This window comes from Frieseomelitta varia, unplaced genomic scaffold (assembly GCF_011392965.1).
Source record: "Frieseomelitta varia isolate USP_RPSP 00005682 unplaced genomic scaffold, Fvar_1.2 scaffold_659, whole genome shotgun sequence".
Classification (NCBI taxonomy): Eukaryota; Metazoa; Arthropoda; class Insecta; order Hymenoptera; family Apidae; genus Frieseomelitta; species Frieseomelitta varia.
In genome coordinates, this window is record NW_025110433.1 from 1 (window position 1) to 20,684 (window position 20,684).

Below are 20,684 nucleotides of genomic sequence, written 5' to 3' on the forward strand. Positions count from 1 at the left end.
AAAAAAAAAAAATTAAATTTTTAAAAAAAAAAAAAAAAAAAAAAAAGAAAAAAGAATTTTCAAAGGAAAAAAGGCTATCATGTAATATATATGTATTTATACATGTGATCCTCTTAACGGCAAACAGGGAATAAAAATGTGCGATTTGATTCGTATTGAAGACCTTCCATTACTCCATCGAGTAATCAACACTATTCAACGTCGAGTGGACTTATTTCACAATAAATTATTATTCAGTCAGAATTAAAAAAGTTCACTTTTAAAGTCTATGTAAATTGAGTTTAGAAAAGTAGCGTACTCATTCCACCCATTTCACTTTGTTCTTTAACGAAGATCTCAAAGTACTGGTATATGATCGTGACAGCGAGTAAAATACCAGTACCTGAACCGATTGCACCAAGGAAATCGGCCAGTACAGACAGAGCACCGATACACAATCCACCAAATGCTGCCGCGGTCGGAATATATCTATTTAATTCGTGAATCATAGAATTGTCCCTGTGGCCTCTCATTACCATTTGTTGCTCCTTCAACTGTTTTGCGACCTGCAGAACAATTTTAGATTTAATCACGATATGAAATCTATTAAAAATAAAAACAAAAAAAGAAAGAAATAACACAAGTTCTTACGGCTTTTGCTGAGCTACCAGAAACCTCGATCCACGTTTTCGAAAAGAAAGCACAAGAACCAAGCATGAAAAGAATGTAAAGAATAGCGTGGATGGGATCTTGAAGTATATGGCCTACAGATTCTGGCGGTGACAAATAGTAACACAATCCACCAACAGGATAAGATCGTGCTGGACCACCACCGCCAATATCGGACCACACTCCCAACAAATTCACAATAATGTTTCCTTGAAACTTGACAGCCAGCATTTGTGAAATAACATATAAATTCGACACCAACGCAGACTGAAGAATGATGGGAATGTTGCTCGTGTAGAATAGTTTAATAGGATAGCTGCTATACTGCCCTCTGTACCTGGCAGATTTGATTGGCAAGTCAACACGGAAACCCTACAAATAAAAACATCATTATAATTTTAATCAACACTTTTTGTGTATATCCCAAATTAAAATAGTTCCACTGTAGTACTTGGAAGTAAATCACAATGGCAAACACTAGGATAGTTGCAAGTAAATTCATAAGATTGGGAAGGTTTTGTCTGTAGAACGCTTCACGAAGAGCTCGAACTTTGTCCTGTCTCGTAGCGAGCAAATGAAACAATGCGATTACTGCACCCTCGAATTCTGTGCCGCGCCCTGATGACGTTGAAACAAAGATGTCGTTATAATTATAAAGTTCAGAAATGTGGAGGAGTATAAACAAAATCGTACCAGTGTTAACTGTAGCTGGAGAAAACGCTTTCCATACGATTGTCTCACAAATGTTTGTAGCAATGAAGAGAGAGATTCCGCTTCCTAATCCGTATCCTTTTTGGAGCAATTCATCCAACAATAATACTATTAATCCAGCAACGAACAACTGAATAATAATTAATAAACAAACGCCAGCTCCAATCTCTGTCGGATCGCCGTACATTCCAGTCATTACATATACAATTGCTTGACCAACAGTGATAACCATTCCAAATACTGCAAAAGAAAACCAAGAACAAGTTACACGTTATGACTTAAAAACATACAAAATTACTTTCAAAACAGTTTGTAATTTCTTTACATTTTTGAGCGCCATTGAAAAGAGCTCTATCCTTTGGAGTATCGCCAACTTCAATTATTTTCGTACCACTCAATAGTTGCATGATCAAACCAGACGTGACAATGGGAGAAATTCCCAGTTCCATAAGAGTTCCTCTATTTGATGCAAGAATTACTCGAATCCAATAGAAAGGATCGGCACTGTCTGAAGACATAATTCCAAACAGAGGAATCTGCAGGTGCAATATGCAATTTATTAGATTTGCAAAAGTTTGACGAAACGTGACTCGGCGCTTGTAAACAAAACCCTTACCTGACAACATACTAAAAAGATAAATAGAGTAATCGCAGTCCATAGTACCTTCTCTCGAAACTGAATCTACAAAAATATTTGAACGTTTAAATCGCTGTTTAAAGTGTAAAGAAATCTTCAAGTAGAATTGAATTCGACAGATACATCAACAGAGAGATCTTTTGTAGATCACAAACAATAGTAATTACGTTAACGAGTGTGCAATATTGTAAATACAAAACAAAAGAATGATCAACTGAATACAGACTTACCTTACGTTCCGGCTTCTCTATTTCCGGAAGTATACTGCAAAACGGCTTTATCACCTCTAGGAATTTGACTGAAAAACACACAGTGGAAAGTTAATTCTCGCGTCGGCGAAATCGCTCGATCAAAAATATGGAACGTTAAAGATTCAGCCGGACGAGCAATATGTTGCGAAGGAAAGGAAATCGAGAGGTTACGGTCCTCGTCGATTCACATTGACTATAATCCTAAATAAAAGACTTTCGAGACTTTTTGTCTGGAAGCGGCGTACTTACATCCCATCTCGAATCCGAGGTGTAACTATTCTAAAGGGTCACGGTGCTACGACGTCTTTTCACTTACTCTCGAGTCAACAATGCCGCAAAGACACTAGATTAAAACGAGAACCCGAGGAAAACTCGGCTGCGTATGCCCGATTGGCAAGTCGTAGCGAGTCGTGCGTGGCTCTCCTCGTCGACACGTATCAATATACTACTGTCACGTGACCTGATGATGTTGGCCGGCACGAGGGAGAAATTCCTGAAAGCAATGCCAGCTGGCGCTACAATCGAATTAAATATGGCGCCACAGTTCTACCTTACCGACTGGACGGTGACGGTGCGGTGACGCTGACAAAAAGAAAATGAAGGAAAATCAAATGGCAGGAAAAATCAAAGGAAATAAGAAAATGAAATAAATCTACGGAGAGATCTAGTAGAAAATGCATGCATGAGAGTTAGATAAAATTATATTCTGCTTGTGGTTATTATTACCTAAAACAAGTACAAACAAACGCGCACATGTGCTTCTTAAAATGCTTTTTAAAATTCTTCAATGTATGTACATATGTCTGTTGAATCCCGACATGCGTATGATACTAATTCACGTAGCAAATTAAAAGTAGCATTAAGAATAGCAAATTAACAGTTGTAAAATTTTGTAAAAAAATTTGCAAATAAATAAATATTACGACACAAAAATGGATTTTATACAAAAATTATTGTTTTACAAAACAGAAATTCAATTGGAGATTCAAACATATGGGAGAACGTGTTAGAACTGAATGAAAAATTGAAATTGAAACTAAAAAGAAAAATGAGAAATTAATATAAATGACCAAAAAATGTATATTTAAAAAAATTTGAAACTATTTATCATACAAATAATTTGCATTCAAGATAACTTATATCGACTAATGTTCCTTTAAATAATATATCATTTCGAACTATAATTTATTTTCGAACTGTAATTTATTTTCTCTTCTATCGATAATACGTGATTTGCATAAATTTGCACTGGTGAATTGTGCAACAATATGCGGTTTTAAAATCAAGCAAGATCAGATTTAAAAAAATTTAAATTATTAATTGTATTTCTATATAACGAGCGCACTTGCTGTAGAAATACTTTTATATCTTTATAATCTGAAACAATCTTAAACATCTTTATATAATACATATATATATATATATATATATATATATATATAATTTATTATTTATATATATTATAAATAAATTTATTTATTTATTTATGAAAATATAAAAATTATTATTTTAAAACCATAACAGTTCAAAAAAAGTACATATTTCATAGGACGTACATATAAAAAAAATTTTATAAAACATACAAATAAAAATAGAAGTACTTACACAAAAATACATAATTCAAATTTATATTTTCTGCCTAACTGAGCATCGTATACATTTGTAACAGAACATTAATTTTTAAGTGAAATTACATTGTAATTTATAATTATTTTGTTATGAAGAAAATAAATAATATTAGTAATAAATATTCAAGCAAATCCATGCATACACATGTAAATTGTCACATGCCCATGTAACAGCAATATCAATCTTGTTTTTTAGTATTTTATCTTAATATATTTTTAGTATATTATCTTTTAGCACCGACGAGACTAGTATACATATTCTAAATGATCTATTGCATATTTTACAGATACCAGCGGGTTCAGTGAAGTACTATATAAACAGCAGGTGAGGTACCACTTGGTATTACTTGTTATTTTTCCTTGGTTGTTAACATTGTCTCATATACAATGAAAAATATTGTTTGTAACGTTTTACTTCTCGCATTGTACCTTGGTTTCTTCGTTCACGACGGGTAAGTGAAAGGATCTCCGAATTCATAATCCATATGTTCTTTACACATAAGCTCTCATAGCATAAACAAATGGCTTCTCTCAATCATAATCAATCAATCGATCAATCGATCAATCGATCATTTGCTTTTAAACAAAAATATACCAACACTATCAACTATATGTTATATATGCAAATATATAAAATAGTAAAATTGTAAAAATTACGCGAATAAAAATATTCTCTGATACTGTGAAATGTATCATAATTACAGAATCGATCAATCAAAGAAGCTTCTTAATGAAAATTACTGTTTCGTATCATTTGAAATATTCATTTTCTTTTTATAGAGAAACTTTTGTATTGCCGGGATTTGAACCAACTGTTAAGCCAGTAATTGGCAAATTTATACATAGTGAAAGTCCTCATTGGGATGTTTTTTCGCAAACACTCTCTTTTGTTGATGTAACAGCACAAAAAGTATGTACATATCATACTGTAATGAAAGAACTTATCTGCGCAGTTGTAGGTAATTAACAAAATACAATATACATATTTAGGACAAAATACATATTTAAATCAATTAGTAAAAAATAATCTTTCCTGTCATAAATTAATATTCATTTGCTAATGAATGATTAGAAAATGGACCAGTCGGATTTGCTGTTCCTGTTAGAAACCAACCTGGCAAGTTTATAGCTGGTAGTGCTAATGATATCGTTCTAGTTCATATGCCTAATGAAGCAGGTACCACAAAAATAAATACTAGAACACTTATTGCTGTTGATGTAAAAGCCAATGGTACTAGGTGGAATGACGCAAAAGCAGATTTTTCAGGAAGATTGTGGGGTGGTTAGTTAAAAATGATCAATCAACTAGAATAAAATGCTAATTTATTATGTGTCATACTATATAATTGTATTACATGTTTCATATGTATTTTTACAGGAATGATAGGACCAGAAGTAAATGGGACTGTCGCTCGTAACGAAGCAGCTTTCTATCGTATTGATTCTGATTTGTTTATACAGAAAGAATTATCAAATGTTACTAATAGCAATGGACTAGTTTGGAATCTCCAACAAGATACATTATATTATATCGATTCTGGTACAGGCTATGTAGCAGCATTTGATTTTGACTCCACCAGTGGAACTATATGTATGAAATATTTTGCAATATATTAGACATAAAGTTTAAAACTCATGTTGAACATAATTCATGAACGTAATTCATTTCAGCTAACAAAAGAATCGTATTTGATCTCGCACAAACTGACTACTCTGGAATACTTGATGGTATGACTATAGATACAAATGAAAATCTATGGATAGCTTTATACAATGGAGGTGGTGTAAGTATCTTTGTAAGATTTTTAAATGTCATTAAATGTTATTCAATGTTATTTTAAATAATATCAATATGTTATAATAGGTACTCAATGTTGATTCTCAAACTGGTGAAGTTATACAATTTGTGACACTTCCTGTATCAAAAGTAACTAGTTGCACGTTTGGAGGACTTTTCTTAGATACGTTGTACGTAACAACAAGCAGCCGTGATTTAAGTGAAGAGGAACTTGAAGATCAACCACTTGCTGGTTTTGTTCTTTCTGTAGAAAACTTAGGAGTACATGGTGTTCTTCCAAATTCATTCAATCTATAAATAATTTTTTCATACTGAATGTCCTTATGCATAATCATTGTGCACAAATAATATAAAAAAAAAGAAAGCAATAAAGAAAATTAAATAAAACTTCTTTTTTTCATTTTTTTATTTTTCAAACTTTTAAAATACCTTTTCACTATTATTGATAAACAACTCAGTTACATCATATTGCGTCACAATATTTAATTTTTGTATTGTTCATCCCACTTTTCATCAAATATTATTTTTCATTGTATTATTATTTTTAATAAATCTTATTTATTGTTTCACGATAACCTTATCATCTTCTCTATCATATGTACGCATTGAAATTAATAAACTACTGCGCCATCTAATCGATTATTGTGATATATAAAGAGGAATTCGTTCAAAATCATTGAACGTAGTAAGCTGTAAAGCTCAACGTTTACCGGAAGTTTAGGTGAGTTTTACCATATATAGTGATAGTGGCTTCATATATACATAAACATATATATATAATATATACATATATATATATATATATATATATATGAGATATTGCTTACATCGGTACTTATTATACGTAAGTAATAGCGTATTATTGAATTAAATACTATCTATATATTATATAAGTGAACGCCTGAGCAAGTATCTCATAAATATTTGTATTTTTTTCGTATTTTGTATTTTTAATACACTATATGCATGTAATTATATAATACATAAACTATATGCAATTATTTATTAAATTAAAGAAATGTCGGAAGTAACCATCGAACCACTCATTGGACCATATGGTCTCGGTGAAGGGCCTCATTGGGACTGTACTTCTCAAAAATTATACTTCGTCGATATATTTGCCCAGAAAATATTCAAATTTGATCCTGCAACAGGTGGTCTTACTTTCACTTTTATAGGTAGGTTAATTTCTGTAGATAAGTGATTAAATATTTTTCTAATTAATATCTTTTTTCTAATTAATTTTTCTAATAATATTCCTTGTAAATATATCTCTTTATTAGAAAATGGACCAGTTGGATTTGTTATTCCTGTAGAAGGCAGCACTAACAAATTTGTTGCTGGATGTGGTATAGATTTAGTGGTTCTTTCTTGGGACAGTGAAAAAACTCTTGCAAACTGTACAGCTCAAATATTGGCTTCTGCAGACTGTAATAGAACAGAGATTAGATTTAATGATGGGAAAGCAGATTCTTCTGGAAGATTATGGGCTGGTTGGTTAATATATAAATATAATCGGGATATAAATATAAATTATTTTATATGAAAGTATATTACTTACATGATGTATAAATTCTTATAATGTAATTTTGTTTTTGTTTTTTTTAGGAACAATGGGTTTTGAGAAGAATGGAGTTTTCCCACCTAATCTGGGATCCCTTTATTCTATGAGTAATGATCATGTATTGAATAAACAAGTATCTCCTGTATCCATAAGTAATGGATTAGCCTGGAATCCTGATAATAATACACTTTATTATATTGATTCACTCACCTATCAAGTTTGGGCATATAATTACAATTCTGAGACAGGAACCATATGTAAGAAATTTACAATGTATTTCATATGATACAATATGCATCATGTTAAATAAAATTTTACAATTTTAAATTTTTATTTGATAGCAAATAAGAAGATTGTGTTTGATCTTCAAAAAAATGATATTTCTGGAATACCAGATGGCATGACAATAGATACAAATGGAAATCTTTGGGTTGCAGTGTATAGTGGAGGCAGTGTAAGTATTATTACATTACTATAGTGAGTCATAATTATTATGAAATACATTATAGAGGAAATAATTGACATTTATTTTCTAAAAACATTTAATATTTAGGTTCTCAACATAAATCCGAAAACGGGAGAATTGTTGCGCTCAATTAAATTTAATGATGCCAAGAACATAACTAGTGTTGCCTTTGGTGGTCCTAATTTGGATATTTTATATGTAACATCAGCAAGCATGGGATTGGATGAAAATCAGTTGAAGAAGCAACCACATGCTGGTTACTTATTTGCCGTCAAAGGTTTAGGTGTCCGTGGTTTTCCTTCAAATAATGTTAAACTATCAAAATATTAAACTATTACATAAATTAACATAGATATACATAAGATATAAATATTTAAAGTATTGTACAAATATATAAAACATGTTTTTAATATTAAATTACTAGCATGATAAATGGCAAAATTTGTAAATTATATATATAAAAGTTGCAAAAAGTTGCAAGAAAAAAATAGTTTGAATTTTTTATTTTGTAGAAATAATCAATACCATATGTATGTATATGTACATGCAGAGTGTATTTCTCAAAGAAGTTTGAGAAAAACTTCAGAAACATATAGTCATATACTCATCAAAATAAGATCTCTTTTAAAAAGATCTCAATAAATATGAATTCGAAAATCATTACTTTCCGTTATAAGTTATGAGTTACGAAATTTTTTACTATTACGAATTTTAAATAAGCTTGTTACGAAATAGCAGTATCTATTCCGTATTTATCGAAAATCTATTTAAAGAAAAAAATAATAGTAGTATTATGTAAATAAACATATAATGTCATTCATATTTATTAGAACTTTTTTACTTATTTCGATGAATATTACATGTTCTTAAAGATTTCTCACTTTTTTTGTACACTCTATATATATATGTATATGTTATATACAGGATCCATATATAATAATTTTCTTGAAAATAAAACTTTAAATAAAAAAATTTTATTCTACATTTTTTTTTATTTTTGTAAAAATAATTAACTTCTTGTTAATTATTTTCTTCTGTCACATCTCGAATTATCTAAATGCATGTAAATATACATAATAAATTTTTAAACTCTATCTTCTCGAAAAACGAAGCCTCGAACTAAAAAATTTTATTCTATATTTTTTCTTATTTTATCATAAAGAATCGTAAATCGCACCCGCTTTTACATGTTATTTGGCCGGATTCTGCATATACATACATATATACTTTTTTTTTAAATGAAAAAACATGTTTTGCTAACATTTAATTACACTTGCCTACTCTTTTTTTTTTACATACAAAGAAAATTGTATTGATTAATGAATGTACATAGTAGAAAAATAATATATCGTTTTATTAATATGCAAAAACGTTTCCCTGGAATTGTTGTGAAATTATATTCGTCATTGTGTTACTATTTCAATTGTTACCAGAACTTCGTGAAAAGTAGTGATATTCAAGCATTGTCATCCTGAGGCTTGTGTCATCCTAACTTGTGAAAAGTTAAATTTTCACTACTTCGTTCTTGGGATACAACTTCTTGGATATATGTATACTTTATGGAAAAATTCCATCTCAAATATTTTCATACTTTAGAATACGTCTATTATTATCTATTTTCACGTGTGATAATTAAACCGTTCATTAGGCACGGAAGTGAGAAGGCTAGCGAACTATTTCAGTCGTTCTTTGTGGAAATAAAATTGTACGCTGCAAAAGCGTTAGAAAATATTATTCGCATGATTGTGTATCTTATTATTTACACACCACGACCATCGTAAATTGCGGATGACAAATTGCATTCAGTATGAACAATACATCAATGAACGAAACTCCATAACAGAACGTAAAATTTATGAAAAAGATGAAATATCAACAATGTTTTCGTGGTGGGGTTTCAATCGTCCAGTGTTATAATCTCAACACTATCGTTCATGGACTTTTCCCCTTTCTTGTTAGAAATACTACCCGACTTTCCTCTCGGTAGATCGTACATATTTTTGCAATCTGACGATCTCAGAGATTCCGACACTTTTTGAGGAAGTACACTCACACCCGAGGACAAATTTTTCGTGTATTCCATGGTGGATTTCATTTGTTGACATTTCTGTTGAGGTATAATTTCTAAATGCGAATGCTGCTTCAATTGGGAAAGCATTGAGAATGCTTCTACTGAATTCCCTTGAGAATATGAACTTTGCAAGGAGTTTGAGATATCCATCGATGCTGGTTTAGTTTTCGATGATTTCTTGTAGTGCGAGTACTTTGTACTTGGACCTTTCAAGTTAGGTTGAGAATTCACCGGGCTTACAGAGATACCACTCAATTCTGGTGGTATATAAGGTGATTGCGCCATCGTCGAATTTCCAGGTATCGCGTTCAATATATTCGACAAGTTGCCGGGCAACGCGGACATTGTTTTAGTTGGTTTTGTTTTTCTAATTACGTTTTGCACACTTGTCTGCGAATATGATCTTTGCGAATTCTTCTTCGACAACAGTTTATGTTGCAACGAAGTCCCTGAATGAGAAGTTGGTACATTCATGGATAACGTTTGCTTCATGATTGACGAACTTATCGCTGCGTGTGCAGCTTGCGGAACGACTGATGGGTTTGTAGTCGTAGTATTACTTTTTAAAGGAGAATGCGACAAGGAAGGATTGTGCGCTGGTTGAGGCTCAGTCAATGACTTTGACACTCGAATTTGAGGAGCGCTTATTTGTTTTGGGGGACTAGTTTTAACGTGTGTTTGAATAATTGATGGCTTCAAGAGAGACACTTGCGTAGTTGGTGGTTGTAAGATAGGCTTTGGTGGCTGTGATATCTGCAGAGATTTTGGAAGTTGAACTGGCAAAGACTCACTCTGTGGACTTTGTTTCGATGGCTTACTTTTAGACGATGCTGTATTCACTGGGGTTATTGATATACTAGGTCTGTCTTTAGTTATTGATGTAGTAGTGGTAGTCTTCGTCATGGCTGCTTGTTGATACATAGGCGTAGAACGTGCAGTCGTTGCTGTAGAATTACTTAGACTTAGTAGCTGTTGCACCGTCAAATTGTTCAAATTGCCTAAATTGCTCATAGTGGGAACAACATTCATACTAGAGCTAGAAGTGCTCATTGTCGGTACACTGTTAATATTAGTTGCTGTAGCAATAGTGTTAGCCAATCCACTGGTCAAATTTGACAAAGAAGAGAGATTGTTTTGGTATTGCCTCAAAATATCTTGATAATTACCCATCTGATTCAAGTAATTCATTGCTGTTAAAGGATCCATTATACTATTTCCTAAACTGCTTGTTAATAAAGCGGATAATATATTTGGATCGACCAACGGATGCATAAAATAGGGATTCATCAAGGAACGATTTCCTGATGCACCCATGTAATTTGCGAAAGTAGCTTTCGCGTTGAATTGATTCATTGCGTTACTGCTTTGCTGCATGGCTTGTAGATATTTATTCACATTGGGTGGACGTCCTCTTGGTCGGCCAGTGGATGTTAGATTTCTGTATGTTTTCCGGCTTTGAGAAGATTGCGGCGATGTGGAAGTAACTTGAGGTTGGGATGTGATCACCTGTACAAAAATAAAATTTACATTTATGTTGACATGTTCTTATTTAATATAAATCTATAAACAGAACTGTAGATTTTACTGGAGTTGGAGACGTAGCTTGAGGCTGAGATGTCTGACCCTCAGTGGGGGGCTTGTCAAAACTGGAGAAGAACTTGCTTAATACTTTTCGATTGTAATTATAATCATTGCAATACTTTGTGGCAATTTCCAAAACGTTTCCTTCCAAATTCTATCAAGGAAACAATGTTAGATATTAAACAAAGTAACTGCATAAAGGATATGTTCTATACGGAAACGTTAACTTACTTTATTACCGATATACGTTTTATATGTATCGACTAGCAAGGAAGCAAGTGTTTGTATAGTTTGTTCTTTAGTCTGAAAGCTTTTCAAAGCTCTTTGATAAACCCAATATGTGTCAAGAAGTACTTGAGTTCTTTCATCTGCATTTGCGCTGGATGCAACATCAGAAGTACTCGTTCCCATTAATTGCACTTTAGTTCTAAGAGATTGTAAACAAAGAGTCAATGCTTGGCGAAACAACTGCTCCCTTTCTGAATCCCGTAAATATTTCCTAGAAAAGTAACATAATTTTATGAATTTAAAGTATTTTGCTGACAAGCAAATAAGCTAAAGCACGATTGAGTAAGTTCGATGGTTGGAAAGTGCATCAAAAGTAAAATATATCTTTCTTTTATTTAAAGTGTACTTGTCTGATTCTGGTATTTTTCCAAGTTGCACGCTCAATTGCATCAACATTCGGCCATCGTTTGTTTCTTTAAGTACTTGCATTAATAATGTTACGCAACGGGACATGTGAAATGCGAAACTTCCTGGTCTATCAACTTCTCTATTTGGTATGTGCCATACGCCCTGAAAAGATAAGTAACAATTATCTCATATACATTAAGATAAATATAGTTGAGCAAGTCAGGCGAGATAACAGTTAAGTATAAAAGCGACTTAATTCAGTGGTATTGATGCAAAAATTAAATAGATATGTCTTTTCATATTATTGCCTTCTACAGTTATTGTGTTCACTTCATACAGGTAAATTCTTCTTTGCTTAGAAAAAAAAAGGATGAAAAAACGCGTGTTCTGTTGCAATCTTTTTGTTGCAATCTCATTTTGTTTGATGTTGTATGGTATCAGGTAAAAAATTAACAAGTTACTTATATATAGAGAAGTCATAAAAGTTTGATCAGAAGCTAAAATTTACATCGAGATTGAAAAATATCAATTTGAGACATTCTGAGGAACATGAGAAACAAAATACCATCCAAGATTGATGTCAATTTGGAATTGTTTTCTTCTGCTTTTTCTATAGATATGTTATCCTTAATAATTTCAAATTAATTTAGAGTTTTAATGAAAGATTACAAGTCAATATCATATGGTAATTCATAAATGACTTTTGCAGTTTAATTATAAGGTACGAAGTAGATGCAAACAATGCTAGGTATGGCTACATTAATGATGTCATCACTTAAGGCTTTAATTTACGACTTCGCTATATTAGCTCTGTTAACTATATGTAAAGTTTAAATACAAAGCAATTGTCTATTAAAATTGTTTTAAGGCCTGCTAATGCTTTGAAAAAAAAAATTATAATAGACACGGATGCTGGAGCAGATGATGCAGTAGCTATATTTTTAATTCTTAAATCTGAAAACGATATTTTAGCAATTACTTGTTCTTATGGAAACACATATGTGAAAAATGCAGTCACTAATGTACTTAAAATTTTAACTGTTGCTAACAGAAGTGATGTAAGTACATTACAACTCTTATTTGAACTCTTATTTGAAACATTATATATTAGAATATTTTCCAGATATCTGTCTACAAAGGAGCAGAGAAAGCATTAATAAATGAATATAATGAATACACGGAGGATAATTATTTTGGTTGCGATGGTCTAGGAGACTTCAATTTTACAGAAGAGATTATTGCTGAAGTAGACAAAACTAAACATGCAGCTGTAGCTCTTGTAGATTTAGTGAAACAATATCCACGTGAATAATTAATTGAATTATTTAATGTGATAAATTGAAGACTTTATAATTATTATGTTTATTGCGTTCTATAGATCAAATAACTTTATTAAGCATTGGCCCATCAACAAACGTTGCTACAGCAATTGCATTGGAACCTTCATTTTTGAAATATTTAAAGAATCACATTATACTAGGTTCTAGCGTTTCTGGAATTGGTAATATTTCACCTAATGTTGAATTCAATTTCTACCAAGATCCAGAAGCTAATTATATGATACTGCATAAGAATACTACAAACATTTTATTCCCATGGGAAACGGCAATCAACAGCCACATATCCCTGGTAATTATTTAAGAAAATATAATGGAAACGATATTTATATGAAATGGCATAAAATAACAATAATTTTTGAACAGGATTGGCGTAAAAATATACTGGGGAGGATAAATTCTTCTATCGTGAATTTTTTAAACAAAGCCGAGCGAAAGAGTTTAACAAAGTCTGATTCATGGAGTGTCTCAGATGCAATGGCTGCTGCAGTGATGCTACAGCCACAACTTGTAACAAAATCGATAATAACAAATGTGAGTCCTGTAATGGATGGATTTGCAAGAGGTTCGGTACTTGTGGACTATGCTAATTTAACCAACAGGTCAAAAAACACAGAAATTATACAATCAATTGATACGGTTGCTTTTCAACAACTAGTATTGGAAAAATTATCTTGAGCGAACATACATATTTTACATATAAATGTAAAAAAAGAAGGAAACGTATGAGAAATACTTACATTGAAAAAATTAGTACTTTTCCTATCAGCAAATAGACCTTGAAAATTTTCACCTCGATAAAATTGACAATTATAGCTATCCAACAAAATATTCCTGCATTTTATTATGTCCTTAGCAGTCTTATTGTTGAAGAAGAAATGCGACAATCTGTAAAATGATTTGTAATGTTCTGGAAATCTTAAAATACATTGTTCTAGACCAGCTAAACAGTATGCTATTAAAGTTGCAACTTGTTCCTCAGTCATGTTTTCTTCTTTCTGCACGAAATCCGAGTCTTCTTTCTTTTTCTCGCTTTCACTTTCACCAGAATCGCTATCAGTGTCACTTGAACTATCACTATCAGAACTATCATCACTGCTGCTTGACTCGTCGCTACTACTGGAGCTAGAATTATTCGTTTCGGTCGTTGTCGTGGTTGTTTGCGTGGTTGTTGTACTTTCTTGTGAACCTCTCCTACTTAGAGTCACCTCTTCCTTAGAGGAACTTGCAAGTTTCTTTTTATCCGGATGTTTATCTTTCATTTCTTTATTATTCAATTGCAAATCTTCGTTTTGTAGCCACTTTCCTTCAAATTTTCTTGTATCTTCATCTTCAGGTGAAGATTGTCGCGTTTCCTGGCTAATCTCCATCGCTTGTTTCATCAAAGCATCCATTAAATCTTGAACGTTTTCTGATTTCTCTTCATTTTCGAACGCAGTGCCAATTTTTAAAGACGTTAACGAACCTTTTTTACTGTCTTCCAACTTTTCATGCACTTTCGTTTTTTCAATAGTTTTTTTTATTTTTTTCCTTTGTGACTTTGATTCGTTACTTTCATCGCTCGATAATACCATAATGTCATCATTCTTCTCTTTTTGCGAAACCATATCACAAACTTTCGTGATTACATCATCTATTAAAGCTACAACATCTTGCATTAATTGCAAATGAGATACATTACCTAATTTTATCTTCTTCACATTATCTTGTGGTAATTCTACGAGAGATCTTTTGCGTGTTTCGGTCTTTCCTTGTTCCGTGCGTTGGTTCGTTTCAAATCCTTTATTTGTTCTGTCTACGATTTCAATTTCTTCAATGCTGTTTGAACGCCGACCAATCATAACAACATTTCTGTCCACTTCGGTTGTAAATTCCATCTCGCCTCCATTTTTATTACTTGCGGAATGACTTTCTTCTTTAATCTTTTCGCTTAATTTCGAAGTGTACTTTACAAAAGGTCCCTTGGCACATTTCTCAAGGTGATATTGAAGCAGCTGTCCCAAAGATTTCTTCACAGGTTTTCCTTCATGCTGTTCAAGATATTTTAATATACTTGCATGAATTCGATAATGTACTTCTAACGCCTCAACTGAAAGAGGTTGCGGACATTTATGACTTATTCTACGTGGATATTGTGCATTATTGTTATACAGTAATTCACTAGCCTGTAATTAAATATAAACAAAATTAGAATATATATCGCCTGTATCTAACTGCATACAGATTTGAATAACGAATACCTTCGAATAATGTTCTAAATATACAGGAGGATCTTGATTTTTCTTCTCGGCTACTTTGCCGAGCATATATTGATACAGCCATCTTTCATCATGCGGTATTGTTCCATCTTTGGTGCCAATAAATAAACGAGCGCATGACTGAAAACACTGATACGCGATTTCTAACATTTCTTCTTTTCTAGTTTCCAAGACTTCAAATCGTTCCATGCTTAACGTGTCTGTCTCTTGTTTCAGCAATCGTGAACAAAATGAATGTACAACATACGCGAAAGTTCCGTATTCAGTCCAAATAATATGATTACAGGAATCCAACTCGACAGCGTGTCGATAACTGGACTGAGTTAATTTCGCTTTTGCTAGAAGCCTGTCTTCGTTACTAAATATAAAATAAATAACCAACATTAGTAACTTGTCTTATATTATATTAATAAATAACTTGAGTTAGTACTTACATTGGTTTATACTTATTTAACCATGTATCTATTACAGTGCCTGACGACATTGCTAATCCAGTCCAAGAACTCAATCTTGTTGGATGGAAACACAAATCCAATAAATAATATCGAATAGCTGTGTTCCATTTACAATTTTTGAAATAAAAATCTGCCAACAAATAATAAATAGTGGACATGGAATGCGGCAGAGGCTTCTTGACGGTCGGCATCGTCTCTCGTTCACTCATTATATAAGCCATCATTTCATCGATCACTTGATTCGGATCACTTTCTGGAGGGATCAACTTTATTATACGTTTAAACAGATCTTCTGTGTCCGCACTAATTGTTAAAGATTTAGGTGACTGAAATTCTGGTACTTGCTTGGGTTTATAGAAATTGAACAATAATTGTGCTCCTTCCCAAGTCACTTTCATTTGTGGCACTCCGTGTTCTTCTATATGCTTCGGCCGACATTTGTTTACTTTATTATAATGACCATATAGACAATAAAATATTTGCTCCAAATACTTTGAAACTTTACACTTTATGCTGGAAAACTGAGGTGTTTCCAGCTTTGGGATAACTAAATTTAAAGTAAAAAACAAGAGCTTTGCTTCGTTGTAGCAACACCACGAGTGTCTTCCCATAAAATCATGAGCAATAAATAAAATCATGATTGATGCTGGAACACCTTCGTCCTCATCGTCTGATTCAGAATAATTAGAGCTATGCTTATTTTTGTACGACGATTCAGCCTTTGCTCTCTCTTTATCCTCTTTATATTGTAAAACGTAATGCAATATGATCCAAGGTAAGACAGTCTCAAGTGGCATCTCTACCGTAGTTTCCGATACATCTAGTTGATTGCAAACAATATGAACCAAATTTTGTACTAATCTTGAAAGACGTGTTTCCGGTAAATATTTTACAACAAAAGTGCTCACTTCAATCGTACAGGTTTCTAGTTTTTCAAGTGCCATTAAAATAGAGCTCGTCCATTTCTTTTGTTCTACATCATCAGTAGCGTTTAAATAATTTTGCCACGCTTCGTTAAGGCAAGCTTCCGCCCATACGTAACATTCTTCGTATTGTTGTAGCTGCCATAAACTATCTAATAACATGGATAATTGTTGTACTCTATCAACGATATTATCATTTACGGATAAAAATTTATTTCCTTGTTTTGCGAATTTAAACGTATCTTGTAATATGTAGGCTAACTCAGCGTATTTTTTCTCGTCATACAGATTTTGTATTTCTCCTAATTTTTGTCCTCTTTGAATAGATTTAAGTTTCTTCTCTACTATTTTAATACTGATTTTAGAATTATATTTACAGTTAGGCAGTTTCAAACAAACGACTTTGTTTTGTTTCTCCAATTCTTGCATGTGGTTTAGTAACTAAAAAATAACTTCCGATAAGAGATAAATTAGAAAACATCTCTCTATGCTGAAATTAAAATAACTTACCAATTCTAAAGTCTCAATAACGATATCTGTGTCTCCTTGGCACAAAAAGATATTAGCTTTGAGCCACAAAACCCTTAATAATATATAAACATTTTCTTCATTTAAAATATCCCTTCTGACGCTTGTAAAAATTATATGTCCTAGTTCCTCAGATGGCAATCCTGTCCCAAGTTTATCTAATCTAAAATAGACAATGGAATTTCTTAATTGTTTTTTTTAATTGAAGCATAATAGAAGCATTATAAAGCATAGTAAAGCATAATAGAACAGAATAAATCGTACGTTGAAAAAGGTATTATATCTGGTTTATTGCTCAGCCATTTATCTGTATGAAGTTCACCAAATAATAGAGTCATTTCAGTATCTAATTTTAATATATCATCACTTGTATCTTCTTCAAATGGCGATGGATGTGGAATATGCTCCCTGTAAAATAGCAGAAATGTATTTTATTGCCTGAAATATATTTATAGAAATATTCATATTTATTTATTGTACCTCATGAATGTATATGCTTGCAAATATATTTCTAATATTCCTTTAGACCATTCTTGGTTCCATTTTGTGCATAAAAATTCTGTATATTTTGCTATAATTATCATTAAATTACTTTTACCACTGTATTCATTAATAAACATATTTACATCGACTACCTCAGATTCTGTACCGAAATAATTTTGTTTTTGACTGTAGAAAAAAAATTAATTACTGCAAAAACTTGTATATTTGTAAAATTGTTAAATACCTACCTTGTTTCAGGACTTGGTGATTTTGAACTTTCAGAACTTTTAACTGTTTCCATAGTATTGCTATTGTTTTCTTGATTAGCAAACAATTGATACAAGTCCATTGTATCCATAGAATCATCCATATTTTTAGAAGGGTCATCTTTGGTTAATTTTACTGTATCTGGTCTGAAATATTACATACAAATTATACAATATCAATTATAAGTTACATAAGTATCAAAGTAATTTAAATGCATACAATAATGTACTAGGAAATATTCTTCTAAGAGTCTCTTCTAATTGCACATCATCTCTTTCAGCTTCTCTTCTATTTGAACTTCTTACTCTTGCCGAACGTCTCATGCTGTTACAACTCCAAGCCCATTGTTGCAGAAAGCACAGAGCACTTCTTCTCCTTTTCTTCACCTTTTGTACTTCTTCCTTTCCTTCACTCTTTTCATTTAATTTTTCTTCAGCTTTACATTGTGTTTTGTCTTCTTTCTTTAAACTTTTATCATCATTGGATTTGTTACTCTCTTTATCACTAATATTATCATTTTGTGCTTCATTTACACCATCATCTATTATTTTTTCCAATTGTAATTTATCTCCATTTTCATCTACTTCAAAGTTTGGTTCATCTGAATCATTTTTTGCCTGACTTTGTTCTTCAAACTGTGCATCTATATCTGATATTCTTAAAGGATCTTCATCTTCTATTATTTGTACATCACTGAAACATGACTTTTTATCATCTTCCATTTCGATTTCCATTGCAGATTCACCACATGGATTGTCATCGGATGTTTCAAATGGAGAATTCACATCATCTATTTCCATTGATTTTCCAATTTCATTTTCATTCTTTGTCATGACACTTTGCAATACTTCTTGATCGGTATTAACATCATTATTTTCCTCAGTATCTCCCTCAATATGTGTTTTAAGTGTTTCCTCAGACTGATGAACAATTAAATTAATCCTACTAACAAAACTTAAATTATTTTCTGTGATGTATCTGTGCATATCCAATAAACATTCTCCTAAATCTAACCAAGTGTAATTCTTTATAGCCTTCCTCAGCGTTAGATCTGACAATGGTTTTGGACAGAATTCTATCCTGCACGTTTCTGCCCATCTTGTAGCAATATCTTTTGCTTCTGCTATTAATTTATCTCCTACTAAATGATCATACTGAGTGCATAAGGGAGGATCTAGCTGCCAGTTGCTATTGTATAATTTATAGCATTCTTCAAGGCATGGAATGTCCTTAAATATCTTATCACGGAAAGCTAAACCTTTTGTATAATTGGGATCACGCTCTAACGCCATAGAAATGTACAAAAGACAATTCATATGGTCCGGAACTGCGTATAAGGCAGTTATTATATTATCTAAACATGGCCAGTGATTTGCATTGCATTTTAAACCTTGCTTAAACGATGAGCATGCTAATTCTAAATTTGAAATTTTCATAGCTAAAGTGCCTATTCTGTACCACAGCGTCACATCTGTATCATCTAAATTAGCTGCTTCCCAGTAATTTTCTATGGCCTCGTCGTAGTTTCCCAATGTAGCTTGTATGGCGCCAATATTTTTAAAACAAGAATATTTCAATGACAACATTGGCCTAGATCTACCATCTGGTATCTCAGGTTTTTCAACCTCATCCAGCAACTCAGTTTCTAAAAGATCTTTAAAAATACCCAGTGCATCTTCTTGTTTATTTTCTTTTAACAACACTAAAGCCCTGTTATACTCTGTAAGAGCTATTTGTTCCTGAAACAGACGTAATTTTTCTCATTTCAATGAAGCATATGTCATTAATAATGAACAGTCAGTTCGATTCCTTTTGAAAAGCAAAAATTCCAGAAATGCAAACCCAAAAGTTTACACGAATTTCACGTAACCATATGAAGTAAATAACGCGTTTTTCGATTATTGAATGATCCGTACAACAAAATGATTCTGAATAAAAAAAAAAATCAATTATGATTGATCAGAACAGATCACTGTAGAGGTACACAGCGGAAATAGTGTCTGTGATTTCACAATAGGCAACTTTACACAAAATTCGTATATTCAGGCATCAGGCAAATTTTAATAACTGACAAGTTTGTAGGTTAGATATTCGGAGGAAATTAAAAGTTAACACCACCGACACATACTTGAGCTTCTTTCGTGATACTCGGCACATCTTCCTCTTCACTCTCTTCACTAGATTCCTCGTTCAATGCCGATATTTTTATCATTTTCAGCACTTTCCAGAAAAATTGGGACTTACGTATAAAATATCAACAAATCAACCGGTTTTTTTCAATCCCGCCATGCTACTAGCGCACAATTTATAGTTGTGTATAGTGTATATGCGTGTGTACATACATATATTTATATAGGGTGTCAAAAAAATACACGTTTGTTTCCTACATTCGCAAAAAATGTAATCTAGTGTAAACACGTGTGCATTGTCACACGTTTAAGT

At 32.2% G+C, this 20,684-nt stretch overlaps 5 protein-coding genes and 1 long non-coding RNA gene across 8 annotated transcripts; 3 read left to right on the forward strand and 3 right to left on the reverse strand.

Annotated features, from left to right (window-relative positions):
* Positions 1-77: 77 nt before the first annotated feature.
* Positions 78-2,692, reverse strand: LOC122535003 (protein transport protein Sec61 subunit alpha). Its single transcript, XM_043666146.1, has 8 exons — positions 2,497-2,692; positions 2,227-2,294; positions 1,976-2,041; positions 1,685-1,895; positions 1,342-1,599; positions 1,100-1,266; positions 631-1,020; positions 78-545 (listed from the first exon to the last, which is right to left on the reverse strand). Exons 1-8 carry the CDS (start codon positions 2,501-2,503, stop codon positions 282-284), a joined length of 1,431 nt encoding a protein of 476 aa, XP_043522081.1. The 5' UTR covers positions 2,504-2,692; the 3' UTR covers positions 78-281.
* A 1,481-nt stretch (positions 2,693-4,173) lies between these two features.
* LOC122535005 (regucalcin-like) lies at positions 4,174-6,060 on the forward strand. Its single transcript, XM_043666149.1, has 6 exons — positions 4,174-4,327; positions 4,656-4,834; positions 4,948-5,157; positions 5,254-5,466; positions 5,547-5,659; positions 5,740-6,060. The coding sequence occupies exons 1-6, from the start codon at positions 4,263-4,265 to the stop codon at positions 5,968-5,970; spliced, it is 1,011 nt and encodes a 336-aa protein (XP_043522084.1). The 5' UTR covers positions 4,174-4,262; the 3' UTR covers positions 5,971-6,060.
* LOC122535010 lies at positions 5,833-6,206 on the reverse strand. Its single transcript, XR_006308044.1, has 2 exons — positions 6,103-6,206; positions 5,833-5,964 (listed from the first exon to the last, which is right to left on the reverse strand). It is a non-coding gene; the product is annotated as an uncharacterized LOC122535010 (long non-coding RNA).
* Positions 6,207-6,303: 97 nt separating this feature from the next.
* On the forward strand, positions 6,304-8,360 carry LOC122535006 (regucalcin-like). Of its 2 annotated transcripts, none has more exons than XM_043666150.1 (6): positions 6,304-6,394; positions 6,690-6,851; positions 6,957-7,166; positions 7,282-7,494; positions 7,579-7,691; positions 7,791-8,360. In XM_043666150.1, the coding sequence occupies exons 2-6, from the start codon at positions 6,692-6,694 to the stop codon at positions 8,031-8,033; spliced, it is 939 nt and encodes a 312-aa protein (XP_043522085.1). In that variant the 5' UTR covers positions 6,304-6,394; positions 6,690-6,691; the 3' UTR covers positions 8,034-8,360. The 2 variants fall into 2 exon arrangements, with proteins under 2 accessions (XP_043522085.1, XP_043522086.1); XM_043666151.1 differs by having other exon boundaries at positions 6,335-6,383; positions 6,680-6,851.
* A 442-nt stretch (positions 8,361-8,802) lies between these two features.
* LOC122535001 (calcineurin-binding protein cabin-1-like) lies at positions 8,803-20,560 on the reverse strand. The gene is made up of 13 exons (XM_043666142.1): positions 20,371-20,560; positions 18,462-19,981; positions 18,224-18,388; positions 17,973-18,161; positions 17,757-17,900; positions 17,475-17,655; positions 16,021-17,405; positions 15,569-15,944; positions 14,069-15,493; positions 11,990-12,153; positions 11,587-11,854; positions 11,360-11,509; positions 8,803-11,280 (listed from the first exon to the last, which is right to left on the reverse strand). Exons 1-13 carry the CDS (start codon positions 20,452-20,454, stop codon positions 9,601-9,603), a joined length of 7,731 nt encoding a protein of 2,576 aa, XP_043522077.1. The 5' UTR covers positions 20,455-20,560; the 3' UTR covers positions 8,803-9,600.
* Positions 12,339-14,276, forward strand: LOC122535004 (probable uridine nucleosidase 2). Of its 2 annotated transcripts, XM_043666147.1 has the most exons (6): positions 12,339-12,432; positions 12,701-12,739; positions 12,860-13,049; positions 13,115-13,295; positions 13,370-13,620; positions 13,695-14,276. In XM_043666147.1, exons 1-6 carry the CDS (start codon positions 12,362-12,364, stop codon positions 14,004-14,006), a joined length of 1,044 nt encoding a protein of 347 aa, XP_043522082.1. In that variant the 5' UTR covers positions 12,339-12,361; the 3' UTR covers positions 14,007-14,276. The 2 variants fall into 2 exon arrangements, with proteins under 2 accessions (XP_043522082.1, XP_043522083.1); XM_043666148.1 differs by lacking the exon at positions 12,701-12,739 and having other exon boundaries at positions 12,351-12,432.
* Positions 20,561-20,684: the final 124 nt, after the last annotated feature.

Excerpts from the sequence above, each read along its gene's own strand:
- LOC122535006 (XM_043666150.1), top strand. The coding sequence starts at position 6,692 with ATGTCGGAAGTAACCATCGAACCACTCATTGGACCATATGGTCTCGGT. Across the intron at positions 7,167-7,281 it reads TTCTGGAAGATTATGGGCTG|GAACAATGGGTTTTGAGAAG; the intron begins GTTGGTTAATAT and ends TGTTTTTTTTAG. Across the intron at positions 7,692-7,790 it reads CAGTGTATAGTGGAGGCAGT|GTTCTCAACATAAATCCGAA; the intron begins GTAAGTATTATT and ends TTTAATATTTAG.
- LOC122535001 (XM_043666142.1), bottom strand. The coding sequence starts at position 20,454 with ATGATAAAAATATCGGCATTGAACGAGGAATCTAGTGAAGAGAGTGAA. Across the intron at positions 18,389-18,461 it reads ATATTTCCTAGTACATTATT|ACCAGATACAGTAAAATTAA; the intron begins GTATGCATTTAA and ends GTAATATTTCAG. Across the intron at positions 17,901-17,972 it reads CAAGCATATACATTCATGAG|GGAGCATATTCCACATCCAT; the intron begins GTACAATAAATA and ends GCTATTTTACAG.
- LOC122535003 (XM_043666146.1), bottom strand. Across the intron at positions 1,021-1,099 it reads CCATTGTGATTTACTTCCAA|GGTTTCCGTGTTGACTTGCC; the intron begins GTACTACAGTGG and ends TTTTATTTGTAG. Across the intron at positions 546-630 it reads CTGGTAGCTCAGCAAAAGCC|GTCGCAAAACAGTTGAAGGA; the intron begins GTAAGAACTTGT and ends ATTGTTCTGCAG.
- LOC122535004 (XM_043666147.1), top strand. The coding sequence starts at position 12,362 with ATGAAAAAACGCGTGTTCTGTTGCAATCTTTTTGTTGCAATCTCATTT. Across the intron at positions 12,433-12,700 it reads TTGATGTTGTATGGTATCAG|TTTAATTATAAGGTACGAAG; the intron begins GTAAAAAATTAA and ends TGACTTTTGCAG. Across the intron at positions 13,296-13,369 it reads TTTAGTGAAACAATATCCAC|ATCAAATAACTTTATTAAGC; the intron begins GTGAATAATTAA and ends TGCGTTCTATAG.
- LOC122535005 (XM_043666149.1), top strand. The coding sequence starts at position 4,263 with ATGAAAAATATTGTTTGTAACGTTTTACTTCTCGCATTGTACCTTGGT. Across the intron at positions 5,158-5,253 it reads TTCAGGAAGATTGTGGGGTG|GAATGATAGGACCAGAAGTA; the intron begins GTTAGTTAAAAA and ends GTATTTTTACAG. Across the intron at positions 5,467-5,546 it reads CTCCACCAGTGGAACTATAT|CTAACAAAAGAATCGTATTT; the intron begins GTATGAAATATT and ends AATTCATTTCAG.